The sequence below is a fragment of the Rana temporaria genome, chromosome 1, assembly GCF_905171775.1.
Source record: "Rana temporaria chromosome 1, aRanTem1.1, whole genome shotgun sequence".
NCBI classification, from domain to species: domain Eukaryota; kingdom Metazoa; phylum Chordata; class Amphibia; order Anura; family Ranidae; genus Rana; species Rana temporaria.
Genome location: NC_053489.1, coordinates 428,477,626 through 428,505,223, shown reverse-complemented (window position 1 = coordinate 428,505,223; position 27,598 = coordinate 428,477,626). Strand labels below are relative to the sequence as shown.

Below are 27,598 nucleotides of genomic sequence, written 5' to 3'. Positions count from 1 at the left end.
GTCTTTTACTAACAGGAAATCGGCTAAAGCAGCCCCAAGGGTGGCGTCATCCGCATGGAACTTCCCCTTTATAGTGCCGTTGTACGTAACCGCGCTTTGCTAGAGCATTTTTAAAAAACAATCGTGTGTGGGCAACGTCGTTTTAATGATGAAGTTGGAAAAAAACACATTTTTTTTTTCTACATGCCGAAAAACGTTGTTTTTTTTCATGCCGAAAAATGATTGCGTGTACGCGGCATAAGAGTTATGAAGCATACAAGGCAAAAATTAGAAACTATCTGATCAGTGGAATAAGACTATGCAATGCAAAACCGTTGCTGATAAAACCTGAAATGATGTAAAGCAGGGGTTTCCAAACTGTCTAAACAAAGGGCCAGTTTACTGTCCTTCAAACTTTAGGAGGGCCTTAATGTGGCCATTGGAAGTAGAAAAGGTCCGGACATCAGTGGGGAAAAAACAATGCCCCATCCTTTGTGTCAATGGGAGGAATTGTGCCCCATCATTGGTGTTAGTGGGTGGTAGGGTTGTCCCGATACCACTTTTTTTTTAGGACCGAGTACAAGTACCGATACTTTTTTTTCATGTACTCGCTGATACGATTACCAATACTTTATTTAAAATGTGTCCATGTGTCCCCAAATGCAGCCACGTCCTCAAATGCAGCCACGTGTCCCCAAAGAGAAAGCCGAGCCCCCTCGCCGTCTAGTTGATCAACGTGGGGAACATTACAGCTTTCATTTGAATAGCTGTGTGTTCCCTGCCGCGCCTCGTCATATATAGCCCTTCCCCCTTGTCTATCAAAGTGCCCAGACAAGGGGGAGGGGCTATATATGGCGGGGAACACACAGCAATTCAAATGAAAGCTATAATGTTCCCCGCACTGATCAACTAGGCGGGGGGGGGGGGCTTGGCTTTCTCTTTGGGGACTAGACAGCGGCAGCAGCTCTCCGCCCCCTCTCCACCCGCTCTCTGAAAAAAAAAAAAATATCGGTGAAGCATCGGGAGCATTTGCACGAGTACAAGTACTCGCGCAAATGCTCAGTATCGGTACCGCTACTGGTATCGGGACAACCCTAGTGGGAGGAATTGTGCCCCATCGTTGATGGTGGGAGGAATTGTGCCCCATCATTGATGGTGGGAGGAATTGTGCCCCATCATTGATGGTGGGAGGAATTGTGCCCCTTTTATTGATGGTGGGAGGAATTGTGCCCCTTTTATTGATGGTGGGAGGAATTGTGCCCCTTTTATTGATGGTGGGAGGAATTGTGCCCCTTTTATTGATGTCATTGGGAGGAATTGTGCCCGTTTTACTGGATTCAATGGAGGGATTTGTGCCCCTTCATTGTCAGTGGGGGGGGGGGGATTTGTGCCCTATTGGTATCGTTGGATGAAAGAGTGCCCCAAGGAACCGAGAAAAGCAAGCGAAGGGCCGCATCTCTCCCCCGGGTCGCAGTTTGGAGACCACTGATATAGAGCAACTAAACCATGTACTTGCAAGACTAAAAAGTGCCTATGAAAAGTATGAGTGATTATCAAAAAAATGTCTTTTCTCTTTTGCCAAACACTTTGAAATTGTGCTACTTAGGTGTGATTTCAATGCCGCACATCAGTGCAATTTTTACACTGCCAATTTCATTGCGGCTTGGGACTTCATACAGCAGAAGTCCATGCAAGCCACAATTAAATCGTCAAAAAGTAGTTCAGGAACTTTTTTAAAAGTCGCTGCGACATGAGTCTCGGCAATATGAACGGTTCCATTGTTGACAATGGGGTGCGACTTGTTATGCAATTTGGAACCGTCAAATTGCATGACAAATTGCACCAGTGTGAACAGCATGGGCGTAGCATAAGGGGTTGCAGGGGTCACAATCACAACCCTTCCCCTAGCTCCAGGGAGCCCCTGCAGCCTCCCTATCATATCATATCCTCCACAAAGTCCAGCTCCGATCTGCCCTAGGGCCCCACAGCCACGCTCCAGTACTGGGCTTCCACTTTGCCTTCCACAGTCCACACCCCTCTGTTCTCATTGGCTGGGGAGAAGCTGTGAGCCATTTTCTGAATTTAGTGGAGCATCGGTTGAGAACAGCCCAGGATGGGGAAGTGTCTGTGCTGTGTGCTGGTAACATGGAATGGTAACTGAGCTCAGTAAGTTAAGAGAAGGAGAGTGCCATCCTGTAGCCACAATGGGACCGATGTCACTGGTGAGGTAAGACACTGCTCAGTGTCTCCTAGTCACCAGTTGGGATGTCCGCTTACCTCACTTTCCTGACAATTGAGAAAGACACACAACTCCGGGAGGTGACCTTGCCCAACACCTGCCAACACTGACAGAGAAACCTTCAGAAATGTCTAAAACAAATCCCTTAACACCCCCTGAGGGGCCCCTGAGAGCTGCAGGCTCCAAATTTTGTGTCACGTGACTTTGCCCCCCTAGATCTAAGTTGTGCCCACCAAAGCCTCCTGACCAGCCCCTCTTCCCTGGATGTTGAGCTCTTTTCCCATTACAGCACTCTATACTGCTCCTCCTCTGCAGGGCTGAAATCACATTCTTTTAGAACACAGCCAGTCAACCACGATCTGCACATTGTGTATGTGCTTACTGCAACTACACTGCCGTTCCAAGCAGAGAATTTCACAGGTCAGAGCGGCAACATAAAAGCCAGATCCACCCTGTGAATTCTGACAGACTGTGTGTAAAGGAATGTGATTTCAGCCCTGTGTAGTCTGGGGGGAGGAAGCTGTATACAGTGCTGGGATGGGAAAAAACTTTTGCATTGGGGATCACAAGCTTCAAGGAACACCTGTGGAAGAAAGGATATTACATTATCATGAAACTGAATCCAGCTACTCTGCTTCCTAAGGTCCCACACACAGCAGTCTGAGTAACCCACTGACATTAGATGGTACTAAGGCAAAGGCAGCAAAAGTGCAAGCTTTAATACAAGGAAAACCATTCTGAAAGCAGACCACAAACACAAAAATTTGGGCCAATACAGGGAATAGTCATAATACTTGCATACTAGCACATTATGAGAGACTGACCTCAAAATGAAGCCCTCCAGCGGTGAGGTAAGCCTTATTATAGAGTTACCTGTAGGTATAAATCAGCATGGAGGGACTTTACTGCCGCCTTATAGCTGAAGCTGCAAGAAGAGGCACATACACAAGCTGCAAGTTTTCAAGCAAAGGTAAAAATGGAGTATAAAGGCTGAGGCAGAAGCTCAGTTAGAAGTCCTCCAAGAAAAGGGAACAGAAGCAGTGGCCAACTGCTGCGGAGGAAAAAATGCACCTATCTCTCTGTCTTAACCACATCCTATGATTCTGCAAGACCTTGCCCTGTCACCTGCCTCCTGTTCCCTCCTATTAAATAATCAAATGAACCAGGCTGTAAATTGTTGACTGAACAGTGCTTTCCCCCAATCAGATGCAGGCACTGTTTGGATTTTTTTTTTTAAATGGGAGGAACGGCTGTCAAAATACAATTGCATGAGCGGAGAATTCATCCATTTGCTGTTGGGTATTTTAAGAAAATACTGCATTATGGCCACTAGATGGAGCTGACGGCCATAGGAAATAAACCTATTGGAGAAAATATGCAGAAAATATAATACAGCCATGCAATATTTTTTTAAGTTTTCATATCCTGGCAGAATTTATGATTTCTTGGCCATATTTTAGTGAATATGAATAACACAAAAACATTTCTTTCACTTATGGTTAGTGTTTGGCTGAAGCCATTTATTATTAATAAATTGTGTTTTACTCTTTTTAAGTCATAATGACAACAGAAACTACCCAAATGACCCTGATCAAAAGTTGACATACCCTGGTGATTTTGGCCTGAACATGCACACAAGTTGACACAAAGGTTGAATGGCTATTAAAGGTAACCATCCTCACCTGTGATCTGTTTGCTTGTAATTAGTGTGTGTGTGTGTGTATAAAAGGTCAAATTGTTTCTCGACTCCTGACAGACCCTTGCATTTTTCATCCAGTGCTGCACTGACGTTTCTGGATTCTGAGTCATGGGGAAAGAATTGTCAAAGGATCTGCGGGAAAAGGTAGTTGAACTTTATAAAACAGGAAAGCGATTCAAAAAGATATCCAAGGAATTGAGTGCCAATTAGCAGTGTTCAAACTCTAATCAAGAAGTGGAAAATTGGGGGTTCTGTTGAAACTAGGGGTGCAACGGATAAAAAAACTCACGGATCGGATCGATCCTCGGATCAGCAGTCACGGATCGGATCATTTTCGGATCAGCAAAAAAAAAAGGTCCGTTTTCATCGGTCCAAAAATGTTTTATATATATATAATATAATATATATCACACATTTTATAGTCATTGTCAGAACTGGGGGGGAAATAACATGCAGTAGTAAATAATCTTGTTAAAAGTACAATCTTGATGTTTTTACAGCAAGTCCTGTCCAAACAGTCTCACTTGCTTCCTCTTTAATCCACCTCTGTTAATTGCTACTGTGCTCTTCCCCCCTCCTCCTCCTCCTCCTCCTCCTCCTCCTCCTCCTCCTCTCACACCAGTGCTTCACTGACATTCCCTCTCCAAGTGTGCTTGCCAGAGCCCAGTGCACAGCGTGACACGCCTCCCCGGGGAGGCGGGGAGGCGTGTCACGCTGGGCTCTGGCAAGCAGACTGGGTGGAGCAAGATGGCCGCCGCTCCGGAGCTAGGCCGAAGCCGGGGACTTTACTAGGCCTAGGCTCCGGAGCGCTCCGCGGATCGCGGGGTGTGCCGATCCGAACGGGGTGACCCGTTCGGATCACGGATCGGTGACGATCCGTTGCACCCCTAGTTGAAACCAAACCACAGTCGGGTAGACCAACTAAAATTTCAGCCACAACTGCCAGGAAACTTGTTTGGGATGCACAGAAAAGCTCACATATAACTTCAGGTGAAATACAGGAATCTCTGAAAACATGTGGTGTGGCTGTTTCAAGATGCACAATAAGGAGGCACTTGAAGAAAGATGGGCTGCATGGTCGAGTCGTCAAAAGAAAGACATTACTAGAGGTCGACCGATATATCGGTTGGCCGATATATCGGCCGATATTTGGCGTTTTTAAATTAATCGGCATCGGCCGATTTGTGCTTTAAAAAAGCCGATTGATAAGTTCAGCACCGCGACTTGGAAAAGCTTCTGCAATACAAGTCAATGCAAGTGCTTCCCGTAGAAGACCTTCTCTCTCTCTCTCCTGGGCAGCCTGCCAAGTTTTAGAAAACATATACAATGTTGCTACTTATCAATTAACTGAACTCCGTGTAGGAGAATTCTCAGTTTAACCATTTAAAGGCTAAATCTTTTTTTACATTTGTTGCTTACAAGTAAAAATCCTGTATTTTCTGCTAGAAAATTACTTGGAACCCCCAAACATTATATATTTTTTTTTAGCAGAGACCCTAGGAAATAAAATAGCGATTGCTGCAATATTTAATGTTACACGGTATTTGCGCAGCGGTCTTTCAAACACATTTTTTGGGGAAAAAATATACTTTAACAAATAAAAAAAGAAAAACTAAACAGTTAAGTTAGCCCATATTTATTTATTTTCGACCAAAAGTTTTCATTACCTGTTTTTGTGTGTATATATATATATATATATATGTATATATATAATACACAAAAACAGGTAATGAAAACTTTTGGTTGAAAAAAAAAAATATGGGCTAACTTTACTGTTTAGCCCAAAAGCGCCTGAAAAAAAATCGGCTTAACATATCGGCCCAAAAAAATCGGCATCATAAATCGGCTATCGGCCGCCGTGATTTCTAAATATCGGCATCGGTATCGGCCAGAGAAAAACCCATATCGGTCTACCTCTAGACATTACTACACAAATGCCACAAAGTATCTCACTTATAATACGATAAACAACACAGAGACAAGCCTCAAACCTTCTGGCACAAAGTCATTTGGAGTGATGAGACCAAAATTTAGGTTTTTGCCCACAACCAAAAACGCTACTTTTGGAGAGGCGTCAACAAGGCCTATGAGGAAAGGTACACCATTCCTACTGTGAAACACGAAGGGGGATCGCTGATGTTTTGTGGATATTTGAGCTACAAAGGCATAGGAAGTTTAGTCAAAATTGATAGCCAGATGAATGCAGTATGTTATCAAAAAATACTGGAGGAACATTTGCATTCATCAGCCAGGAAGCTGCACATGGGATGTACTTGGACATTCCAACATGACAATGATCCAAAACACAAGGCCAAGTCAACCTGTCATTGGCTACAGCAGAATAAAGTGAAGGTTCTGGAGTGGCCACCTTAGTCTCCTGACCTCAATATCATTGAGACACTCTGGGGAGATCTCAAACGTGCAGTTCATGCGAGAGCCCCAGAATTTACAGGCTGGAGGCTTTTTGCCAAGAGGAATGGGCAGCTTTACCATCTGAGAAGATAAAGAGCCTCATCCACAAATACTACAAAAAACTTTAAGCTGTCATTGATGTTAAAGGGGGCAATACATGGTATTAAGAACTGGGGTATGTATAAACTTTTTTGATCAGGGTCATTTGGGTAGTTTCTGTTGTCATTAGGATTTAAAAAGAGTAAACACAGTTGATTGATAATAAACGGTTTCAGCCAAACACTAACCATGAGTGAAAGAAAAGTTTTTGTGTTATCATTCATATAGTGCCTTGTAAAGGTATTCACCCCCTTGGCTTGTTACATTACAGCCTTTAGTTTAATGTTTTTTTTTATTTTTTTTATCTGAATTATATGTGATGGATCAGAACACTATAGTCTAAGTTGGTAAGTAAAATTAGAAAAATGTATACATAAAACTATTTTTCAGAAATAAAAAAATTGGCATATGCGTAGGTATTCACCCCCTTTGTTATGAAGCCCATAAAAAGCTCTGGTGCAACCAATTACCTTCAGAAGCTACATATTTCGTGAAATTATGTCAACCTGTGTGGAATCTAAGTGTCACATGATCTGTCATTACATAAACACACCTTTTTGAAAGGCCCCAGAGACTGCAACACCTAAGCAAGAGGCACCACTAACCGAACACTACCATGAAGACCCAGGAACTCTCCTAACAAGTAAGGGACAATGTTGTTGACTAGTACAAGTCAGGGTTAGGTTATAAATAATATCCAAATGTTTGATCCCTAGGAGCACCATCAAATCTATTGTAACCAAAGGGAAAGAGCATGGCACAACAGAAAACCTGCCAAGATACTGGTGCACACCAAAACTCAGACCAAGCAAGGAGGGCTTTAATCAGAGAGGCAGCACAGAGACCTAAAGTAACCCTGGAGGAACTTCAGAGTTCCACAGCAGAGACTGGAATATCTGTACATAGGACGACAATAAGCCATACGCTCCATAGAGTTGGGCTTTATGGCAGAGTGGCCAGAAGAAAGCCATTACTTTCAGCAAAAAACAAAATGGCACGTTTTGAGTTTGCGAAAAGGCATGTGGGAGACTCCCAGAATGTATGGAGGAAGATGCTCTGGTCTGAGTATGAAATTTAACTTTTTGACCATCAAAGAAAAAAGCTATGTCTGGCGCAAACCGAACACATCATATCACCCAAAGAACACCATCCCCACAGTGAAAGATGGTGGAGGCAGCATCATGCTGTGGGGAGGTTTTTCAGCAGTCGGGACTGGGAAACCAGTCAGAGTTGAGGGAAAGATGGATGGTGCTAAATACAGGGATATTCTTGAGCAAAACCTGTACCACTCTGTGTGTCTTGTGATGTGGCAAGCTCATAGACTCATCCAAAGCGACTTGGAGCTGTGATAGCTGCAAAAGGTGGCTCTACAAAGTGTTAATTCCAGGTTGTGAGGAAACAAAACATGAAAAATGCCAAGGGGGGGGGGGTAATACTTTTGCAAGGCACTGTATTCTCTGAAAAATGGCCAAGAGATCATAAGTTCTAAAAGGGTATGTAAACTTATGAGCACAACTGTAGACCCCTGTTGTACATTAAAGAGTGTGAAGTAACTTTTTTAAAGCGGAGCTCCACCCAAAAGGTAAGCTCTGTTTGTTTTCTCTCTCCCCCTCCCCCTTCCGGTGCCACATTTTGACAGATAGTCTTCCCCGGTTCCGGGAGACCTCACCGCGCCCCCTCCTTTTTCCACCTCCGCTGGGCCATTCAGAAAGCGCAGCGCATTTCGGATGCGCAGTAGAGAACTGGCTGTGAAGCCTTTTAAGAAGTTGCTTGTAACGAAGAATTGTGCATTTTGATAGCACTTCACATGTCAGAGTATTTTTTTTTCAATAACTGATGAATTTAGCTGCTTTATTAGATAGATAGTATGGGTTACAGTAGGTGAATTAGTCTTTTTCTTCCACAAGTTTTTTTTATGTGTGCCCTTAATGTCTTTATTTTCTGTTATTGGTTTCATTTTGTATAATTCTTTCTTTTGTTTTATGTAAATGCCATGTTTACATTTATTGAAATATTGTGTGGTTTTGCAATAAAATGGCTCATGACCACCATAATTTGTTTCATCTTCTCATGCCGTTTCAATTTTACTTCACTTTTTATAATTTTCCTCATCACTTTGTCTCCTACATTGCTTCTGACAGTTGCCATCTACATTCCAGGCCTATGCTGCCACACTTCATTTAGTGAATCTTACAAAAATCAAACCAATTTACTTCTACTTTTTACATTTCATATCAACTGTGCTCATTCTTTTTATGAATTATGACACCTCTTGAGTTGCAATTGCACACTAAGCAAACAATTTAGAACTGGTAATTCATTATAGAATTTATGTTGTGGTTACAATTTGCTGTGCGTGTATGCAATGTTTTCGAATAATACCCACCAACAAGATTCTATGTAGATAGTGATTTAGGTAACGCATGTGATCATTCCCTGGGAAGATGGGTATTTTTTTTTTCCTTTTTATGTACAAAAATACTAATGAATACGCAAAGAAGCAAAATGTGAAAGATGAACGCCAAGCATGAAAAATTTCTTACTAGCCGAAAATAAAATAAATCCACAATTTTGGCTGCCCTGATCGCACTCTTGCATTTCTTAATACATTCTTTGTAGTTTTGGAATGATGATTGTGGCCCTTCAGTATTCAGTCATATCTTTAGGTGACAGCCTTTTCTCGTTAATATGTCTTTTCACCTTATTTAGCTGCCCAAGTTTAACTTTTGTTTATATTGTCCAGTGGAATAACACTGATGAATGCCTTTGAGGATGTCTCGCACGTCTCTTCAGTGTTCTTTGTTGCAAGAATTTGATTCCAATTAGTCTCACGTAACATTAAGTGTAGCTCAGCTTGGTATAGTTTACTATTTTAAAACTAATGCCTTGTTTCCACTGAACGGAACGGTTCGGGTCAGTAGATTTGGAACGGTTTGTCAAAGTCCTCCGTGTTTATCGGAAGTTCTAGTTTTTATTTTCTCAACCAGGCTTCTGGCATTTGTGTACATACCCTTTTAATGTTTAAAAACATATATAATCTTTTATACCTGCTTTCTCTTATCTTGGTCCTCAATACTTTTAGTATCTCCATGTCCTGTTCCTAAACATGTTAAAGGGTTTTCTCTTTGTTTTGTGGATTTAGTATACACTGTTTGAGTTATTCTCAGCTGCAACTCCTCTTTGGCAGTCCAATGCTCCTATTTTTTGTTCCTGAAAGCCCCTGTAGGGTATAGTCTGCTTATCGTTCCACTATCGCTGGGTGAAATCAACAGCTAGTTTTTAAAATGTATGACCCTCTAGCCTAGGTTCACTTTTGTGTGAACAGACATCGCATGTGATTCACAACCGCACTGCGGGGCCGATCACATGCAATGTCTGTGCAATGCGAGTTCAGCCATACAGTTGTGTGTGTAAACTTGCATTGAATGCGCACAAAAAAGGTGCAGGTACCCCCCCCCCCCCCCCCCCCGGACTGAAATCCGATTGCATGGGTGTTCTCACCTATGCGATCCAATTTCTGTGCGTGTTCACAGTTTTCAATGCGATCTGTGAACCGATCTGGGGGTGCCATTAACAATGTATTGACATCCGATGCGGTTCGCAGAAGGCAGTGTGAACTGCCTGCGGGAGAGATGTGATGCGGGAACCGGCGCTGTAATCCTGCTGCTTCCCGCATCACACAAGCGTGAACCTAGGCTTAGTGCTGCTTGTACTTTTCTAATTCAGGCACTGTTTCTCAGATTTGCAAGGCTGCCATCTAGTCTTCTGTTTTTACATTCATTGATTTTTACTGCTCAGGCCTCAGCTGAGGACGAGGTTCCACCATAAGGTATTTCAGGTGGCTTTATAGGCTCTGTTGAGCAACCTATGTTAACCTCGATACAGACAGGCTACAGACTGGTTATTCATAAACCTTGGTTAATAGGCTGAACCCCCATTCTGTGGGAATGGCCTGTAAAGTTACTTTTGGGTGCCAGATCCTGCTTGAGCACTCACCTTGGCAGTGCTAGTTAGCCACAGGGTGCCATACAGGTCCAGGACCATGGTCCATTCCTATGGTTTGCAGACCCTGAAGACCACTACAGAGATATACCCACTATAATAGAGGAAACTTGGACCCATACAAGGGCTAGCAACCTGCAATGTTAAGACTAGGGATGAGCTCTGGCGTTTTCGCACAGTCCATGTGCAGAGCCCGCCAGGAAGTCTGCACAGCGCTGCGCTAATCACAGGCAGGGAGACATTGTCCCGATGCACGGCTGCAGAGATCGGAAAATGTCTCCCTGCCTGTGGTTGGCGCAGCGCCATTTAGACTTCCTGACGGGCTCTGCACGTAGACTGTGCGAACACGCCGGAGCTCATCCCTAGTTAAGACAGGTTTGTCCTGGTTTTGGACCATTACTGAGCCCTAAAGGATAACTCCACTTTTATGGGAGATAAAAATTAGCAAAAAAAAATATAGCGTTTAAAATTGCAAACCAAGGCATATTGTATTTGATTGTTAATTTAAGGGGAGTTGCAGGCTTTTTTTTATGTTTACTAAAAGTCGGCAGCTACAAAAAAGTGTAGCTGCTGGCTTTTAATAAACAGACACTCACCTGTCCCATATTCCAGCGATGCCTCCATTCCTAGTGTGGACACCCGGCCGTGACCGCTTTCGGCTTCACGGCCGGGCACTCACTGTGCATGCTTGAACGGTGCTGCGCTCTGAGTGGTCAGGCGATCGCCTGGGACCTGTCGCATGTCCCAGGCAATCGCCTACAGTGAGGGGCCGCTATAGGCGATATGACGTATCGCCTATGCGGTCCCTGGGCGGAAGGAGGAAGTGGGACAGGAAGTCCCACTCCTACTGAAGCCCCCACTCCCCCCCCCCCCAAAAAAAAGGAAGAGGTTTAAGGGTGGAACTCCGCTTTAAAAAATTACCTTTCCTTTCCACTCTGCAGCGCTGTAATTTTCTGTTAAAATTCAATGCAATATGGCTACCTGAGGCATTGTGTACAGAACACCTGTGAAAATTTTAATTTCTGCTTGAGTGATTGGCTTACTGATTTTACCAAACGTCTGCACTAAGAAACAAATCAAATTTTGATCATCCCTCCCTAGAAGTATGTCGGGTGGCAGTACCCCGCATTGGAGTACCCTCACTGGTGGAGACCAGGTGCAAGGAAACTGCGGCAGAAACTCAGGAAAATTATGGCTTTGCTGAGAGGGAGAACCTTCTTAATGGGGGGCACAAACAGCAATATAAACTGACAGGTGTTCTAATCCCTCTTCACTCTATCCAAAACCTAAAAAGTTTTGCCTTTTTAGTTATAGTTTAAACTGTTCCGGCCCAATTCACACCTGAGTGCTTGAAACTCAAAGCTCAACAAGCCAAATCCCATTGTTTTCAATAGCCTCTGTTCACATCTGAGCCAAGCAGCTTTTAAATAAGTAGGTCTGATCATCTCCTTGGTGGAAAAATACTGTCTGGCACACTTTGCTTTTCACATTCTGGAAGTAGACAATTGGGTGAATTTTCTCATTTGACTCTGCCTGGACCAGGGACAATGAGTCCCTTCAGAATGACTACTTTAACCTCCTATGTCTGAAATGGGAGACTTGAGCAGTGGGCAGCCTGGCCTCAAGGTTAAACAACAAATGCCTTGTGTGTGGTCAGGCCAAGGATCTGCTAGTGCTTGCATTGGATGCTCTGGTTATTCCCGGGACCCTGTTCAGGATAATAAGCAGATTCTTCCCTGACTAGTCCAAAGAGAAGTAATCCCTGATTCTCATCACGCTTAAGTCACACAGACGAACTTGGGACGCAGACATACTCAAACTTCTAGGGGACGACCCCTGGCCCCTCCCAAAACAGTCCAGATCTGCTGTCTCAAGGAACCCTGCTCTATTCTGCTTCTCAGTTACATAGGTTAAAACCCTCCAATAGAAATCTTCCGTATACAGAATCCTATACCCACAGTTGATCCAGAGGAAGGCAAAAAAAATCCTAATTTTCTCCAGTGGGAAAAAAATATATTCCTAAAGATCACCCAGCAGCCAATTGGTATTCACTGGATAAACAATCCATGGTGTTCTTGCCTATAAAAGTTAATATCCAGTTGTGTTTTGTTCATTTAGGTACATTTTTACGCTAGTTCTTGCGGGAGCTTACTCCTTTAAGCGCATGGCTGTTGAAATCCAGGCCTTGAAGGACAGGGGTATATCTGACTCCCCCTATTTTTATTTTTTATTTCGGGCTTCCCAGCCTAGAGGCAAGATCTGGGGAATAATAGACCCCAGATCTCACTGTGAAGAGGACCTGTCATGCCATATTCCTATTACAAGGGATGTTTACATTCCTTGTAATAGGAATAAAAGAAAGGAAAACATTTTTTTTAAAAAGAAAGCGTCACCATAGAAAAGTAAAATTAAACAATACATTTTTTTTTATTAAAGCACCCCTGTCCCTGCGTGCTCGCTCACAGAAGCAGTTGCATACGTAGGTCGCGCCCACACATGTAAACGACATATAAACCAAACGTGAGGTATCGCCTCGAACGTTAGAATGAGAGAAGTAATGCTAGTGCTCAACTCTAAACAGATAACGTAAAAGCATTGCCTATTGGGATTTTTAAATACCGAAGTTTGGCGCCATTCCATGAGTGTGCACAATTTTAAAGCATGACATGTTGGGTGTCTATTTACTTGGCGTAACCTCTTTCACACTATGCAAAAAAATTGTGCTAACTTTATGTTGTGTGTGTGTGTGGGTTTTTTTTTTCTTTTAAATGCATGAGAGGTTTAAAAATTGCTGTGCAAATACCGTGCAAGATAAAAAGTTGCAATGACCACTATTTTATTCCCCAGGGTTTATGCTAAAAAAAAAAAAAACGTATATAATGTTTGGGGGTTCTGAATATTTTTTATAGCAAACAAATTATGATTTTTGCATGTAGGAGAGTAAGTGTCAGAATTTGCCTGGGTGGCAAGTGTTTAAGGGATATGTTTCGACCTTGTCCAAGTTTCAAACCTGTGCTTCCTTCGGATCTGGCATACTCTGCCCTGCAGAAACCACAGTTGCAACCAATTGGGTAACCCCCCCCTTGGCCTTCCTGGTGGCTACATGTCTGCTAGACATGTTTCAGAGTTGGTGGCTCTTAGGAGCCCTTCCTGATTTCTTCACAAGGACAAAGGGGTTGATTTACTTAGGCCCCTTTCACACCACCGCGACTTTGCCACGATTTTGACATGATTTTGCTGCTATTTCGGGGAGACTTGAGGTATATGAACCTGAACTTGCATCAAAGTCGGACCAAAGTAGTGCAGAAACTACTTTGAAATCGGCACGACTTGAAGTCGTACTAATATGAATGGTTGTCACTGGAAATCATGGGGAAAGCCTTGTCATGGCACTTTGCAGTCCCGAGTAGCAGGACAAGTCGTACAAGTGTGAAAGGGGCCTAACGGAATAGAGGCTGTTCACTTAGCAAAGTTAAAGTGGTTGTAAACCCATTTTGGTAACTTGAACCTACAAGTAAGCCTAGATTAAGGCTTACCTGTAGGTGCAAGAAATATCTCCTTAACCACTTCAGCCCCGGACCATTTTGCTTGTCAATGACCGGGCCACTTTTTGTGATTCGGCACTGTCGCTTTAACTGACAATTGCGCGGTCGTGCAATGTGGCTCCCAAACAAAATTTACATTCTTTTCCCCCCCACAAATAGAGCTTTCTTTTGGTGGTTTTTTATCACCTCTGCGGTTTTTAGTTTTTGCGCTATAAATAAAAATAGAGCGACAATTTTGAAAAAAAAAAATGAATATTTTTTGCTATAATAAATATCCCCCAAAAATATATAAAAAAGCAATTTTTTTCCTCAGTTTAGGCCGATACGTATTCTACATATTTTTCGTAAAAAAAAAATGCAATAAGCGTTTTATTGATTGGTTTGTGCAAAAGTTAGAGTCTACAAAATAGGGGATAGTTTTAAGGCATTTTTATTAATCATTTTTTTTTTTACTAGTAATGGCGGCGATCTGCGATTTTGTATCGGTACTGCGACCTTATGGTGGACACATCGGACACTTTTGACACATTTTTGGGACAATTGGCATTTTTATAGCGATCAGTGCTATAAAAATGCATTGATTTCTGTAAAAATGTCACTGGCAGGGAAGGGGTTAACACTAGGGGTGATTAAGGGGTTAATTATGTTCCCTCATTGTGTTCTAACTGAAGGGGGGGTGGGACTGACTAGGGGAAATGACAGATCGCGGTTCATACATTGCAAATGCAAAATCGCGTGTTATTACATGATTTTGCGCAGCTGAGCCGACCTACCGCCATGAAACTACGGTGGGCGGTCGGCAAGCGTTTAACCTACACAGTTAAGGAGATATTTTCACAGAAACGGGCACCACTGTCTATGGCACAGGCAGACTGAGCGCTGCTGTTTTTGTGAATGCCATTAACTGGGGGGGGGGTAATGCCGTGTTTTCGCGCATGCGGGAGTGACGTCATTGCCGCTCTGGCCAATCACAGCGTCGGAGCGGCGATAACAGGAAATAAGAGTCGAGGGGACATGGCGGTGGACGGGACCGAGGCAGACTTCGGGGGCTTCGATCTCAGGTAAGTGACACATAATAAGCTAGTATGCTGTGCATACTAGCTCATTATGACTTTCTCTTGCAGGTGTATTAAAAAAAATAAGGCAAAACAGAGGGTTTACTTCCTCTTTAATGTTCACTTTGCAATGTGAATAATGGTAAATAGAGGAAAACGTTCACTCTGGATACCCAAACACGTTCCAGGTAAATGAAAACAAAAACAGAATATTTATTATCATTTGACTGTGAAATTCAAAAGTGAGCTCAAATTACTAACATTTATTTTACTAAGTGAACAAACTATATTTGCATAGTAAACATTCACCTTTCTAGGTAAACATTAATTGTCCCATTAGTAAACCAACCCCACAGTATTCTTATGCCCAAGACCCTTCTTTCTACCTAAAGTGGTATCAGCCTTCCACCTCGGTGAAACCTTGTTTTTCCTTCCTTGTGCCCTCTTCCTTCAGTCATTTTTTCATATGTCATCTATTACATCTTCTGCCCTTGTTTTAACTTTGGATAGTAAAACATTTTTTTTCTGCCAGTAAATACTTTATACAGCTTACATCCTGTTTCTTGTCTGGGAAAAAGCCTTGGCTTATGACATCATGCCCAGCTCTCTCTCACTCTCGTGAGAGTTTGTCAGGAAGGGAGGGGGGGATGAGCCATAAGAGGGCCAATGATAGCTGCAGAGCTGGAGCTGTGCCTCTGTGTAAATCCAGGAAGCGAACAGGCAGCAGCTTCAGCTGCCCACAGTTAAAATGGATGCACCCAGACTCAGTGGAGGGAGATTTCTGAAGCATATTTGGCAAGTACAGAATCACAGTATATATAAAATAATATGCAAAGTGGTTGAAGGGAAGCTTCAGAATGGCAAAGATGGTTTTTATTACAAATTATGTGTGCAGACTGCCCTAGGGGGCATGTCAAAAAAAATTGTCCAATCACCTGACATTAGCGGCAAATAACCCAGGCTGTAAGGCCCTGTACACACGACCGGATCTGTCCGCTGATACTTGTCCGCGGACCAGTTTCAGCAGACAAGTTCGGTCGTCTGTATGGCCTATTGGACCGTTTTCCGGCGGACATTTGTCCAGCCGACCGTTTTCCAACGAAGTTCGGTCGTCTGTACAGACTCACCGGACATGTCCGATCGACCGCCATCCCTCGCATGCATCGAAGTGATTCGACGCATGCGTGGAAGTATTTACCTTCCAGGGCCCTGCACGTCGCCGCGTAATCGTCGCGGCAATGGCGCGGCTACATCAGCGCGTATTGTGTACGCGCGGATTTCTGTTTGATGGTGAGTACACACATCAAACAGAAATCGGCCAGACTGTCCGCTGAAAACGGTCCAGCGGACCTTTTTCATCGGACAGTCCGTTTGTGTGTACAAGGCCTTAGAATATGCAGCCTGTGTCCTACACTATACTCCCAAGATATGGAATTCTCAGGCAACTCAGAATTCCCTTTTATTTATTTTTCCCGCTCACAACCTTTTCAGCTGCCTCCTATTGCTCTCTGTTATATTTGTCCAACTCCATTTTAGTTGCCATTTGTTTTTCCAGCTCCCTGAGTTCAGCTAGAATTGCCGCCTCATCCCTTTAAAACCAAACACATAGAAATTACACAGGTTCTGAGGCTAATTTAATGCAGATAAGGTACCAAGTGAGTTTAATTACCACCTTAATCAACCACAGAACCTGTGTAATAATTAACACGTGTTCGGTTTTAAGGCTGGGTTCACACTACTACACTACTTTCATCCTACTTTGCTCTGCTACATTGGTCCTACATTTATCCTACATTGGTCCTACATCCATCCTACTTTCATGAACAGGATACTACTTTGGTCCGACTTCAATGATATTCAATGGGCCTGAAGTAGGATCAATGTAGGACCAAAAGTAGTACAGGGAGCATTTTCAAAGTCGGACCGACTTGTGTAGGACGCTACAAGACGCTCTCATAGGGAAACATTGAACACAGAGCAAAGTAGGATGAAAGTAGTGTAGTAGTGTGAACCCAGCCTAAAGGGATGAGGTGGCAACCCTAGTTCACACTCTTTATGCATTTAGGAATACATATAGGGCTGAAACACAATTTTGTGGTATGGTGCAACACAAGTTACATTGTCAGTGTAGAGGTGTGATTCATTTTACATGGATCCTCAATACACTAAGGCATTGCAGCTCAGACGCTTATTTGCTGCTGGTCTTTGGTCTGTTTCTGTGAATTGGCAGCCCATTTAAAATGAATGAGCAGCTGTAAGACAACACATGTCAACATATGATACAATGCATCACACAGCAACAGACAGGTGTGAATGAGCCTTTGAGCAAAACAATTGTGCTGACAACCTCTTGGAGCCTGCCTTTAATTTGCGCTGGCTTTACTTGTTGAAAGTACTGTATGTGCGTGATAGATTTACTTTTTAGCTGCCAAATGTCGCTGATTTGCCTTGCCTGTAATATGCTGCATTCAGTGCATACTGCTCAGCATGTTGGTGAAAATAAATGTACTAAACTTTCATGCTTGCAGCAGCTTTTGTCTGAATATTGAGCAAGAAGACTTACATTTAATTGTGCCCAGTGTTTCTTCTTTACAGTACAATAGTTTAAAAGCTATTCCTTATGTAAGATTTATAAGACTGGCAGATGTCATTGATAGGTCAGTGACAATGTCTGGAGTCAATCCAATACTAACCACAGTGTGTATAAATAGTTCTAATGTAGCATTTAGTTTTTCCCCCCAGCAATCTAAAGTTTATTTATAGATAGTAATGATTTTCCCCTTATAAAGGTAATATTGATTTGAAATGCAAAGTCTGTCTCTTCCAACTCAACCAGCACCACCATATTAAGGGACTAAAGTGTACTTCTACTCACGTTAACATGATGATATGTTAAAGCGGGGATTCCGGCCATTATTTTTTTTTTTGGAAGCTAAAATGAATCGCATATTGATAGCTCCCCAATCATTCCAGAAATCATTGTAAACACTTGCATTATATCCTCCAGCTCATGTTGTGGCCGTATCCATCATATGTGTGGGCATGTGAAGCCTAGTTCCTTTTTCTTCCTGGTTTTCAGGGAGAGGTGCATGCTGGGTGATTTTTCGGCACAGTAATGCCCAGAGAGGCAATGGGGTCTGAACCAGGAACTAGGCAGATTACGAAATCTGCCTAGTAACAGCCAGATAGACGTGAGTAAAAATTAAAAAATATATATTTTTTTTACATTAAAGGCAAGCTGTTAATAGAAAGTTCATTTTTAGGGTGGAACTCCGCTGCTGGCTCAGGGGGAAAAAAAAAATCTTTAAGCGGTTGTATACCGCTGGGCGTTTTTTTTTCTTCTTCTTCCTGCAAGTTATAATGTGCTAGTATGCATCGCATACTAGCACATTATGTGAAATTGACCTCAAAACAAATCTGTTCTAGCGCCGTAATGTCGGCTCTGTGACTGACCCGAGCCGTGATGGCGTCACTCCGGAGTCGTCGTTCACGGCACAGGGCTCGGAAGGCACGGCACCGGTGGCCATTCATAGTGCATGCGCCAGTTATGTCACTGGCTGCATGTAATGTAAATATCTCCTAAACGGTGAACGTTTAGGAGATATTTACACGAACTACAGCATAGGTAAATGTCAGCAGAGGAAGTTTACTTCCTCTTTAATATTTTCCTCCACCGTCAATACAGCGTGAATAGACAATTCTCCTGCTGTGGCTATTGCATTCTGACAGCTGTTGCCGGCAGCAGTCAGAAAATCCGCATAGCGGCTGATTGGATGCAGCGTTTGTATGACCGATAATTTTCCACCAAGCTCCTTTTTTTTTAATTTAAAGGATGTTGGGCAGGAGGGTGCTGAAGTTGTTTGTGTATTGTATCTGGCTGCTTACACACTAAACACTGCATCATGAGATTGTAGAGATACATGCCCATACCCGGAAATACCTGACATTTTAGCAGGGCACCAATAGGTAATGGAGCAGGGTGTATATAACATTTTACTGCAGAGAATTAGGTCATACTAGTATTATATTAGCAACCTAGGGCAGGGCAAGACAAACTATTACTTGCCTTACAAGGTATGTGACACATGAATTTAAATATATAGTTTACTACAGTAGGACAAATGTCAGTATTGTTAAATCCCATTATTTTGATAAAATACTTATTAGAAATCATATGTGAACTAAAGCCTGGGCAGCCTACATCATATGATTTTTGTCCAGTAGTATTCTTCATTATTATTCATGTTTTGGTGAATAGTTGAGTTGCTTGTTTCCATGTCCTATGCACTATGGATGATCACCCTGGTACCGTTTTTTTTGAGCCAGCAGTTGGCTCTCTTGTAAAGCAATCCTAGTGGCTAAATAGCTGACTACTTTAACATGCAACAGGAGGGGACGTCACCTCCCCCCTCCCCTTCTGCCACCTTCCATGGTTTTCTCATGCACCCCTGTCGCACGGGAGACCTGACCCACCAGCTGGAGCATCCACTTGCGGGTCAGAAAGCCAAACAAAGTTGTGATCGGCTCTGATCAGCTCTCTGGTAATGATAACCCAGAAGCAATGTCCTGATGTCCTGACATGTTTGGTATCTATTTACTTGTCAAAACATCATAATTTATATTTTGCAAAAAAAATGGGTTATGTATTGTGTTTTTAATGCATTAAAATGAAAAGAAAAAAATTGCGCTTGAAAAACCGATGCGCAAATACTGTGTGACAAAATATATATATAATGTTTGGGGGTTCTAAGTAAATTTCTATAAAAAATTAGAATTGTTACATGCAAAAAGTGCCAGAAAAAGACTGTGGAAGTGGTTAATCTTTTTCCATCTTTTATTAACTAGTTATGGACCGCCTGCCACAGTTGTACTGCAGAAGGTTGGCTCCCCTACACGAATCGCTGTTGTACGGCGGCCGCACACACGGCGGAGGAGCCAACCAGTGGGTCCGGGAAAACTCGATGTCTGCCTGCCACCCGCGATTAATCCAGAAACAGGCTAAACAGGGATCTGCCAGTGTAAACAAGCAGATCCCCGTTCTGTCAGGGGAAGGGAGAGAGATAGTCTGTTCCTAGTAGAGCTGCACAATTAATCGCAGAGAGAATCGCAATCTCGATTCTCCCCACCCGCGATCTCCCCACAGGATGAGCCGCGATTCTTCTGTGTCACTGCCGGTTCCACATAACCAGCGTGGAACGCAAATGGTGCCGATATCGGAACCGACGTCAACAGCCTGCGCCGCTGGATGGAGGCTTGGGCTTCTCTCACAGTTCCGCAAAACTGTAGTGTGTATTCATGCGCCACCCAGTGGTTTCTGGCGGTACTGCTTCTGATGTATAAAAAAGAGACCAGTGATATGTCTATAATATTAAAGACCATATAACTCCTATGAAAAAAGCAGAATCAAAGTTTGATTCTGTTTTTTTCATAGGAGTTATATGGTCTTTAACATTATAGACCTATCACTGGTCTCTTTTTTATATATTCATATTTTCAGATAAATCACAGGTTTATTTATTTGGGGGGGGTTTCTGGCATTCAGTTTTTGAGAATCGTGATCTTTAGTCTAAGCAAAAGTATCATGATTCTCATTTTGACCAGAATCGGGCAGCTCTAGTTCCTAGTGATCAGAATTGATATTCTCTCTCCTCCTCCATTCAGCCCAGCCCCTATACAGTTAATACCTCCCAATGAACACACTTAACCCCTTCCCTGCTAGAGACATGTATACATTAATCAGTGGCTATTTTTAGCTCTGATTGCTGTATAAAGGTCAGTGGTCCCAAAAAAGTGTCAAAAGTGTCCGATCTGTCCACGACAATGTCGCAGTTCTGCTAAAAATCGCAGATCCCTGCCGTTACTAGTAAAAAAAAAAAAAAAAGAATAAAAATGCCGTAGATCTATCAGAGTTTGGTTTGCGCAAAGGTTATAGCGTCTACAATCAATATACACCTATTGCGATTTATTTCTGAATACATATTGGCCTCAACTGAGGAAGAAGTTTTTGTTTTTGTTTTTTGGATATTTATTATAGCAAAAAGTAAAAAATATTTTTTGCTCTTTTTTTTTTTTCTTTATATCGCAAAAAATAAAAACGGCAGAGGTGATAAAATACCAGCAAAAGAAAGTTCTATTTGTTGGGGGAAAAAAGCACAACATTGCACGACTGCCCATTTGTTAAAGCAACGCAGTGCTGTATCTCAAAAAATGACCTGGTCATTAAGGGGGCAAGTCCTTCCAGTCCTTAAGTGGTTAAAGTAATACCCAGCGATCCCTCTTTTGAAGGTCCTTATTCATGCACTTCCTGTTATAGGGTGACAATGTATTGTCAGATAGGCTCTGATGTGAGCGATTACCTCACATCGCATCAGTAAACCAGCTGGGAGAAATGCCATGCAGCCACTGCTGGAGTGCATGCAGGTGTACATGAAGTGGTTGCAAAAAGGCTGCAGTTGATAAGTGGTGCTTAGATGCAAGAAAGTATTATAAAAGGTAAAATTCCCTCTTTTAGCAAAATAAATGTCGTTCAGAGTGTTTCTATTGTTTATCCTCTGACTGCACTCATTTGGTAAGTGAATTAGGTTGCTTTGGGTTGGCGTATCATATCACTTTTCTGGAAATGTTAAATATTGGATAATATTTTGTAAAATAGGTTCAAATTAGCGGTGTCCAGAAAAGGACACATACAATCTGTCTCTTTGCATGTCTCCGGTTCTAAAGGCAGAGTATTTGAAGATATATTTGCAAGGCAAAGACAGCAGACATGACTGTCAGTAATGAGTCGTGTCGGATGGAGCAGCATCAGATGCAGCTTGTGTGTCAGCATGAGCCAGTGTGCGCTCGCTCGCTCGCTCACTGCTTCTCAGTTACAGTTGCTTAAAGGAAAGGAAGGGGGAGGGATGAGAGAAACTCGCTAGATATCCAGATTTCTGTTTGTGCAGTCACATGATCTGCTCATACCTTCACTAGCCAACTTGTTGTTTTTTTATCCTCTAATCTGAGGCTGCTGTGTTGCTGCTAAGGTTCTTCAGATCTAGGCGAAGAAAAAGGGGGAAATGAATATTCATTGTAACAGCATGCCGAGGAAAGTCTCTGCTGTGAGTAACCTGTGTTTCCCAGAGATCAGACGTTGTTTCTGTTTTCCTTGTACAGTATTGCTGCAGCACGGAGCAGACCCCAGCATCCGAAACACCGATGGCAAATCAGCTCTGGACTTGGCTGACCCTTCAGCAAAAGCCGTCCTTACAGGTAGGATATGTTTTGCTTCTCTTTTATGAACCAGTTAGTTTATTTCCCTGTCTTTTTTTTCTCCTACTCTTTGTTTTCCACTCTTACATATTTACTTACCTTTTGTGTTGCTTCCCGATGGGTGATTTTAGTATTTGAGACTTGTGCGTTTTACTGAAATACAAATTCTTTCTCTGAATACATCATTTTGCAGGGACCTGTAAATAGGAGAATAGAGTTGTTTCAGAAAATCAGGACTTATTTGCCAGTCATAATAAGTGTGTATTTGTAGTGTCTCTTACGCGCTAGACCGCAACTTATTTATTTCAGCCTATTTGTCAGCTCCTAAAGAACTAATATTATCTGGGTTTCTTCCTTGGTGGGCATGGCTTTTTTTTTTTGTTTACCCCCGCTTCCCTAAAGAATATAAAACTAAACTGATAGGACAGATTTGGACTAGCAACACTGAGTGCAAAGCTTTTTTTGTAATGTCTCTGTTGGCATTTGTTTGGCCTGCACATTTCAGCTGTAGGTCGGCTGGTGAATAAAATGAGCAGAACCTTTTTCCCCATTGCCAGCAAGGATATCAAACGCATATTACAAAGTGAACAAAGCAGTCATAATATGCTGCATGGCCTGAGGGAAAAGACAAATGTATTTTTCTGAACAGACTGTCTAGTAACATTCTGCATTTCATTGTGTAGGATACTAGAATGTTGGTGGTTCATATGCTTCTTCCTGCTATTGGATGTGATGAATAGCAGCAATTGTGCTGCCACCTACAGTGGTTAATGTGGCAGCATAGAAAAACTTCTCCTCAGCAGAGCATATTTTATTGCTATACAGGACAGCTGAAAGGTGACTGCACAGTAATTGCTAAACACATTTTTTAAACAGTAGGGTGATGGATACTTGCTTGGAAAATGTGGAGGACATTCTGTGCACATAGGCATTTTCTTTTTTTATTTCATTGCAATTTACTCACTCCTATCTTCAATTTTTAAGAAAGGGTCTACAGAGGATATTAAGCCGGTTTCTTAGTTGGCCTCTAGGCTTGCAGTCCCAAGATCCAGAGTAGGGCCACTAATCCTGTATACATTTTGTATATTCTCCAAGTTTGTAGTTTTCTTCTGGGTTCTTCAGTTTTATGTGCAGTTTAAGATGCATATATTGGTAGGTTAACTTTTATTAGAAACACACTGGGGTCCATGTATGTATGACTGTAGTAATGTTATACAAATTATAAACTACGATGAAGTGTATGTTGAGTTAATGGCAGAAAGCAGCAAACATACTATGAGGTATAAACATGGTTGTAAATTGGTAACTATCACATGTCGTGCTAACCCCAACAAAAATTGAAAAGCATCATGTAAAATATTCAAGTGATAAACAGTTCATGAGTCCAATATAAAAGTAAAACTGAAGTTGGAAAGAAAAGTGCCAAGTGGTCAAAAAAAATGGACGATATTCTTTGTGGCTATGATTAATCGAAAATGGTGCTTGGAAGAAAATGGCATAAATTCCTCCACCAACGTGCATCCTGAGAGGCTTACCAGATGACCATGACCTCCTTATGATGGGAAGGTCAAACGCCTCAAGGTCCAAGTTGGTCTCCAAGCCTGGATTCTCTGAGTAATGGGACAGTGTCACTCGTCATAAACTGTAACTGAACATTCTCGGTCATGGAGTCATTGGTACGTGTATTAAAAGAAAAGTGCCACATAGTGTGTACCAATAAAAGCAAGTTTAATAGTAAAAAGAAAGGCACTCACATTAAAACAGAATGGATAGGCATTTAGTATATTAAATCCGGCATGATCCAGAAGTCGGGTGTGACGTAGGACGGAGCCTGCTATGATGTCACACAACCGAAAGTATACGTGCAGCCATTTTATTTACTGGACGGATTTGATGTACTGAATGCCTATTCAGATACATGGTTGCCGTCCTGGTAGGAAGGGGAGAGTCTCATGTTGTCTCATACACAGCATTGCACCTTGCTTTTTGTTTTTTTGTTTTTTCCTTGTTTGTTCTCCTCAGATCTAGAGCACAGACTAATTGCCTTTAGTAAATCAACCCCACTGAGTTGCATGAACTTGTTCTTTCCATAAAGCACATCTTCAAGAGAGCAAGATTCTGTGTTTATGTACAGACCAAATTCCCTAAAAATTGGGAAGCTGTCTAAAATCTACACAAGAAAAAAATGCAATGATTTACAAATCTCATAAAGCCATATTTTTTTACAGTAGAAAACAGATTAAATGTTTTAAACTGAGAAAATACAAATAATTTTGAAATGTATGGCAGCAACACATCTCAAAAGTTGGGTATGGACAACAAAAAGCTGGTAAAGTAGGCGGTACTAAGAAAGAGCAGGAAGAATATTTTGCAACTAAATAGGTTAATTGACAACAGGTCGGTACCGTATAAATAGAGCATCTTGGAGAGTCCGAGGGCCAGATTCTCAAAGGCGTTACGACGGCGCAACACCATTAGCGCCGTCGTAACACCTCATCTGGCCCCGGGTATCTATGCGACTGATTCTCAGAATCAGTTGCGCATAGGTACCCATTAGATCTGACAAGCGTAAGGCTGTTACGCTGTCAGATCTTAAAAGTAATTTTTTTTCCCGCCGCTAGGTGTCGCATCGTCGCTTTTCCCCGTCGTCTATGCAAATGAGGTAAGTACGGCGATTCCCGAACATACGCGAGGTCGACGCAGCGAATTAACGTCGTTTGCGTAGCGTATCCGACGCGTAAGGTTGCCCCTGCTAATTAGCAGGCGCAACCAATGTTAACTATGGCCGTTGTTCCCGCGTCGAATTGAATAAAAATTACGTCGTTTGCGTAAGACGTCCGTGAATGGCGCTGGACGCCATTTACGTATACATCTAGGCAAATGACGTCGGGGCGACGTCATTTAGCGCAATGCACGTCGGGTAATTTACCCGACGGAGCATGCGCAGTACGCTCGGCACGGGAGCGCGCCTAATTTAAATGGTGCCCGCCCCATTTGAATTGGGCGGGCTTGCGCCGAGCAATCTAACGCTACACCGCCGCAAGTTTACAGGTAAGTGTTCTGAGAATCAGGATTTAAACCTGTAGACCTGCGGCGGTGAAACGTTGAGCTCATACATTACGCTGCCCAGGAGCAACGCTAATGTATGAGAATCTGGGCCCGAGTGTCTAAGAATTAAAGATAGGCAGAGGTTCGCCAGTCTGTAAAAGCTGCGTCTAAAAATCATTAAACAATTTAAGAATAATGTTCAATGTAAAATTGCCCTTCCAAACGCCTGCTGCATGGGCGCCATCTTGGCACTCCCATGGGCATACATTTCTGGGCCCATCTTGGACTTGGTCTGCAAATGTCGGACTCTGTGGTGCCTGAGGGTCCCAAAGTTGCCTCAATAAATCTCTGTTGCAGCTAAAAATGTCCCTACTTTCAGCGCTTTGAGAAATTTCTCAAGGATTTGTTTTCGCCATCTGGGCTGACCTCAGAGCCTGTGTGGTTGCCATAGTGGGGTGTCAGATGCACAAGGTATGGTCAAGGCATTTGTCTAGAATTTCAGTGTTATTAACAAAAGCTTATTCCTCCAACGCTAATTGGAAGTATTTCTAGGAGTCTTGCGTTACTGTGTGGATAGCTTGAGTGATGCATACAGTCATTTATCCTGTATTATACTTCTGTCTGTACAAATTCAGAGAATTCTCCTGGTCTAAAGAAACTGGGACGAATTGAAAGAGTAAACTTCTTCCCAGTAAAGAGATGAGGGTCTCCTTTTGTTCCCCCCCAGGATTCAAGGCTCTAAACCATGCTATTTATTTCACCACAAGTCTTGATCTCCAGACTGTCCAAGCTGGGTCCAAGTTCCTTTCACAATAAAGGAACACACCACCCCCGAGATTGGTGGGGGGATGCTTGCTGGCCTTTGCAAATATTTGGTGCCAGGAGATCCTGGGCAAAGGAAATAATTTTCTTTAGTTACAAACTTAAATTTCAGAACTGGTCTTCACCTTGTTTTTTGCCCATCAAATGTGCCTTGGTCTCCTGAGCACAGAGAGAGGACTTACTGAAAGCTGTATCTCTACTTTAGGTGGAGTTCCACCCAAAGTGCTTTAAGTACTCCTAACCCCCTGACCTGCCACATTTGTCATATCGCTTTTTCTTTGGGGGGAGGGGTGGGGATACCTATTTGACAGATACCTAGGCGACCCGAGCAGAAGTTCTCCTCCCTCCCTCCAATCTTCTGGGAAACGTCACAGGTCCCAGAAGATTGCACCCAGCTGTGAAGCCGCAAGCTGTCACAGCGGGGTGCCCACTTTTGTGATGCTGGCGCCGGAGAGATCCGAGGACGATGTGGAATCCCCTTCCACAGGCGGTGGTCTCAAGGGGAAGCATCGATGGTTTAAAAAAACTGTTAGCTAAGCACCTGAACGATCATATCATACAGGGATATACAGTACAGTTTAGGAGATTAATGTTAATTGTTAAGCTGTATCTATAGCTAAAAAAAAAATGGTATAAAGTAGGGAATGGTTTTGACATCTTGCTGTTGGAGAGTTTCCTTTACTTTTGTCTGGTAAAAAAGAGGTTTCCAGGACGGTAAATGGGGGAAGTGAATCTTGCTACTGAAGCTTCGTGCAGCAGTAAAACCAGGCAGGTTCTAATCCTTTACTCCAAAATCATAAATACATTTTTTGACTATAGACGCATGTTCAGTTTCCAATTTGCATTTCACCATGCATGAAATTTTAAAGTGGAGTTCCACCCATATAAAAGTCAGCAGCTCCAAAAAGTGTAGCTGGTGACTTTTAATAATCAGACACTCACCTGTCCTACGGTCCAGCGATGTGGGCGAACGAAGCACCGCTCCTCTTCCCCTCCTCCTCTCATATACGCGGCACCGGCATTCTGACTGTGGGTGTTGCGCACTGTGATTGTCCAGGCAATCTTCTGGGACCTGTGACGTGTCCCAGAAGTTTGCATTGATTAAGGGGGGAGAGGTGAACTTCCTTCTAGCGCCGCAGACCCCCGGGAGGAAGTGTGGGCTGCATGCCTTTTTAAAAAGAGTGTATCGGCCCCCCCCCCCCCCCCAAAAAAAAGGACATGCGAAATGTGGCATGTCAGGGAGTCACCTTCACTTAACGTGGAAGTTCCATTTTTGGGTTTAACTCCGCTTTAAGCTATTGGCCTATTTAAAAAAAAAAAAAGGTTAAATGCACCCAAAAATTACTTTTAAATAACATCTTTTATAAGAACTACCTGATTCCATTTGACATTTCCTGGTGTTACTAAACACTACTTTTAAAGTGGTTCTAAAGCCTAAATATTTTTGACT

At 42.7% G+C, this 27,598-nt stretch overlaps 1 protein-coding gene across 2 annotated transcripts in view; it reads left to right on the top strand.

Annotated features, from left to right (window-relative positions):
* Nucleotides 1-27,598, top strand: part of TNKS (tankyrase) — a 239,785-nt gene that overhangs the window by 31,355 nt on the left and 180,832 nt on the right. For both annotated transcript variants that reach the window (XM_040325353.1, XM_040325352.1), the window contains exon 3: nucleotides 22,183-22,278. In XM_040325353.1, the coding sequence (XP_040181287.1) occupies nucleotides 22,183-22,278 (96 nt within the window). The remainder of the gene's footprint in view (nucleotides 1-22,182; nucleotides 22,279-27,598) is intronic.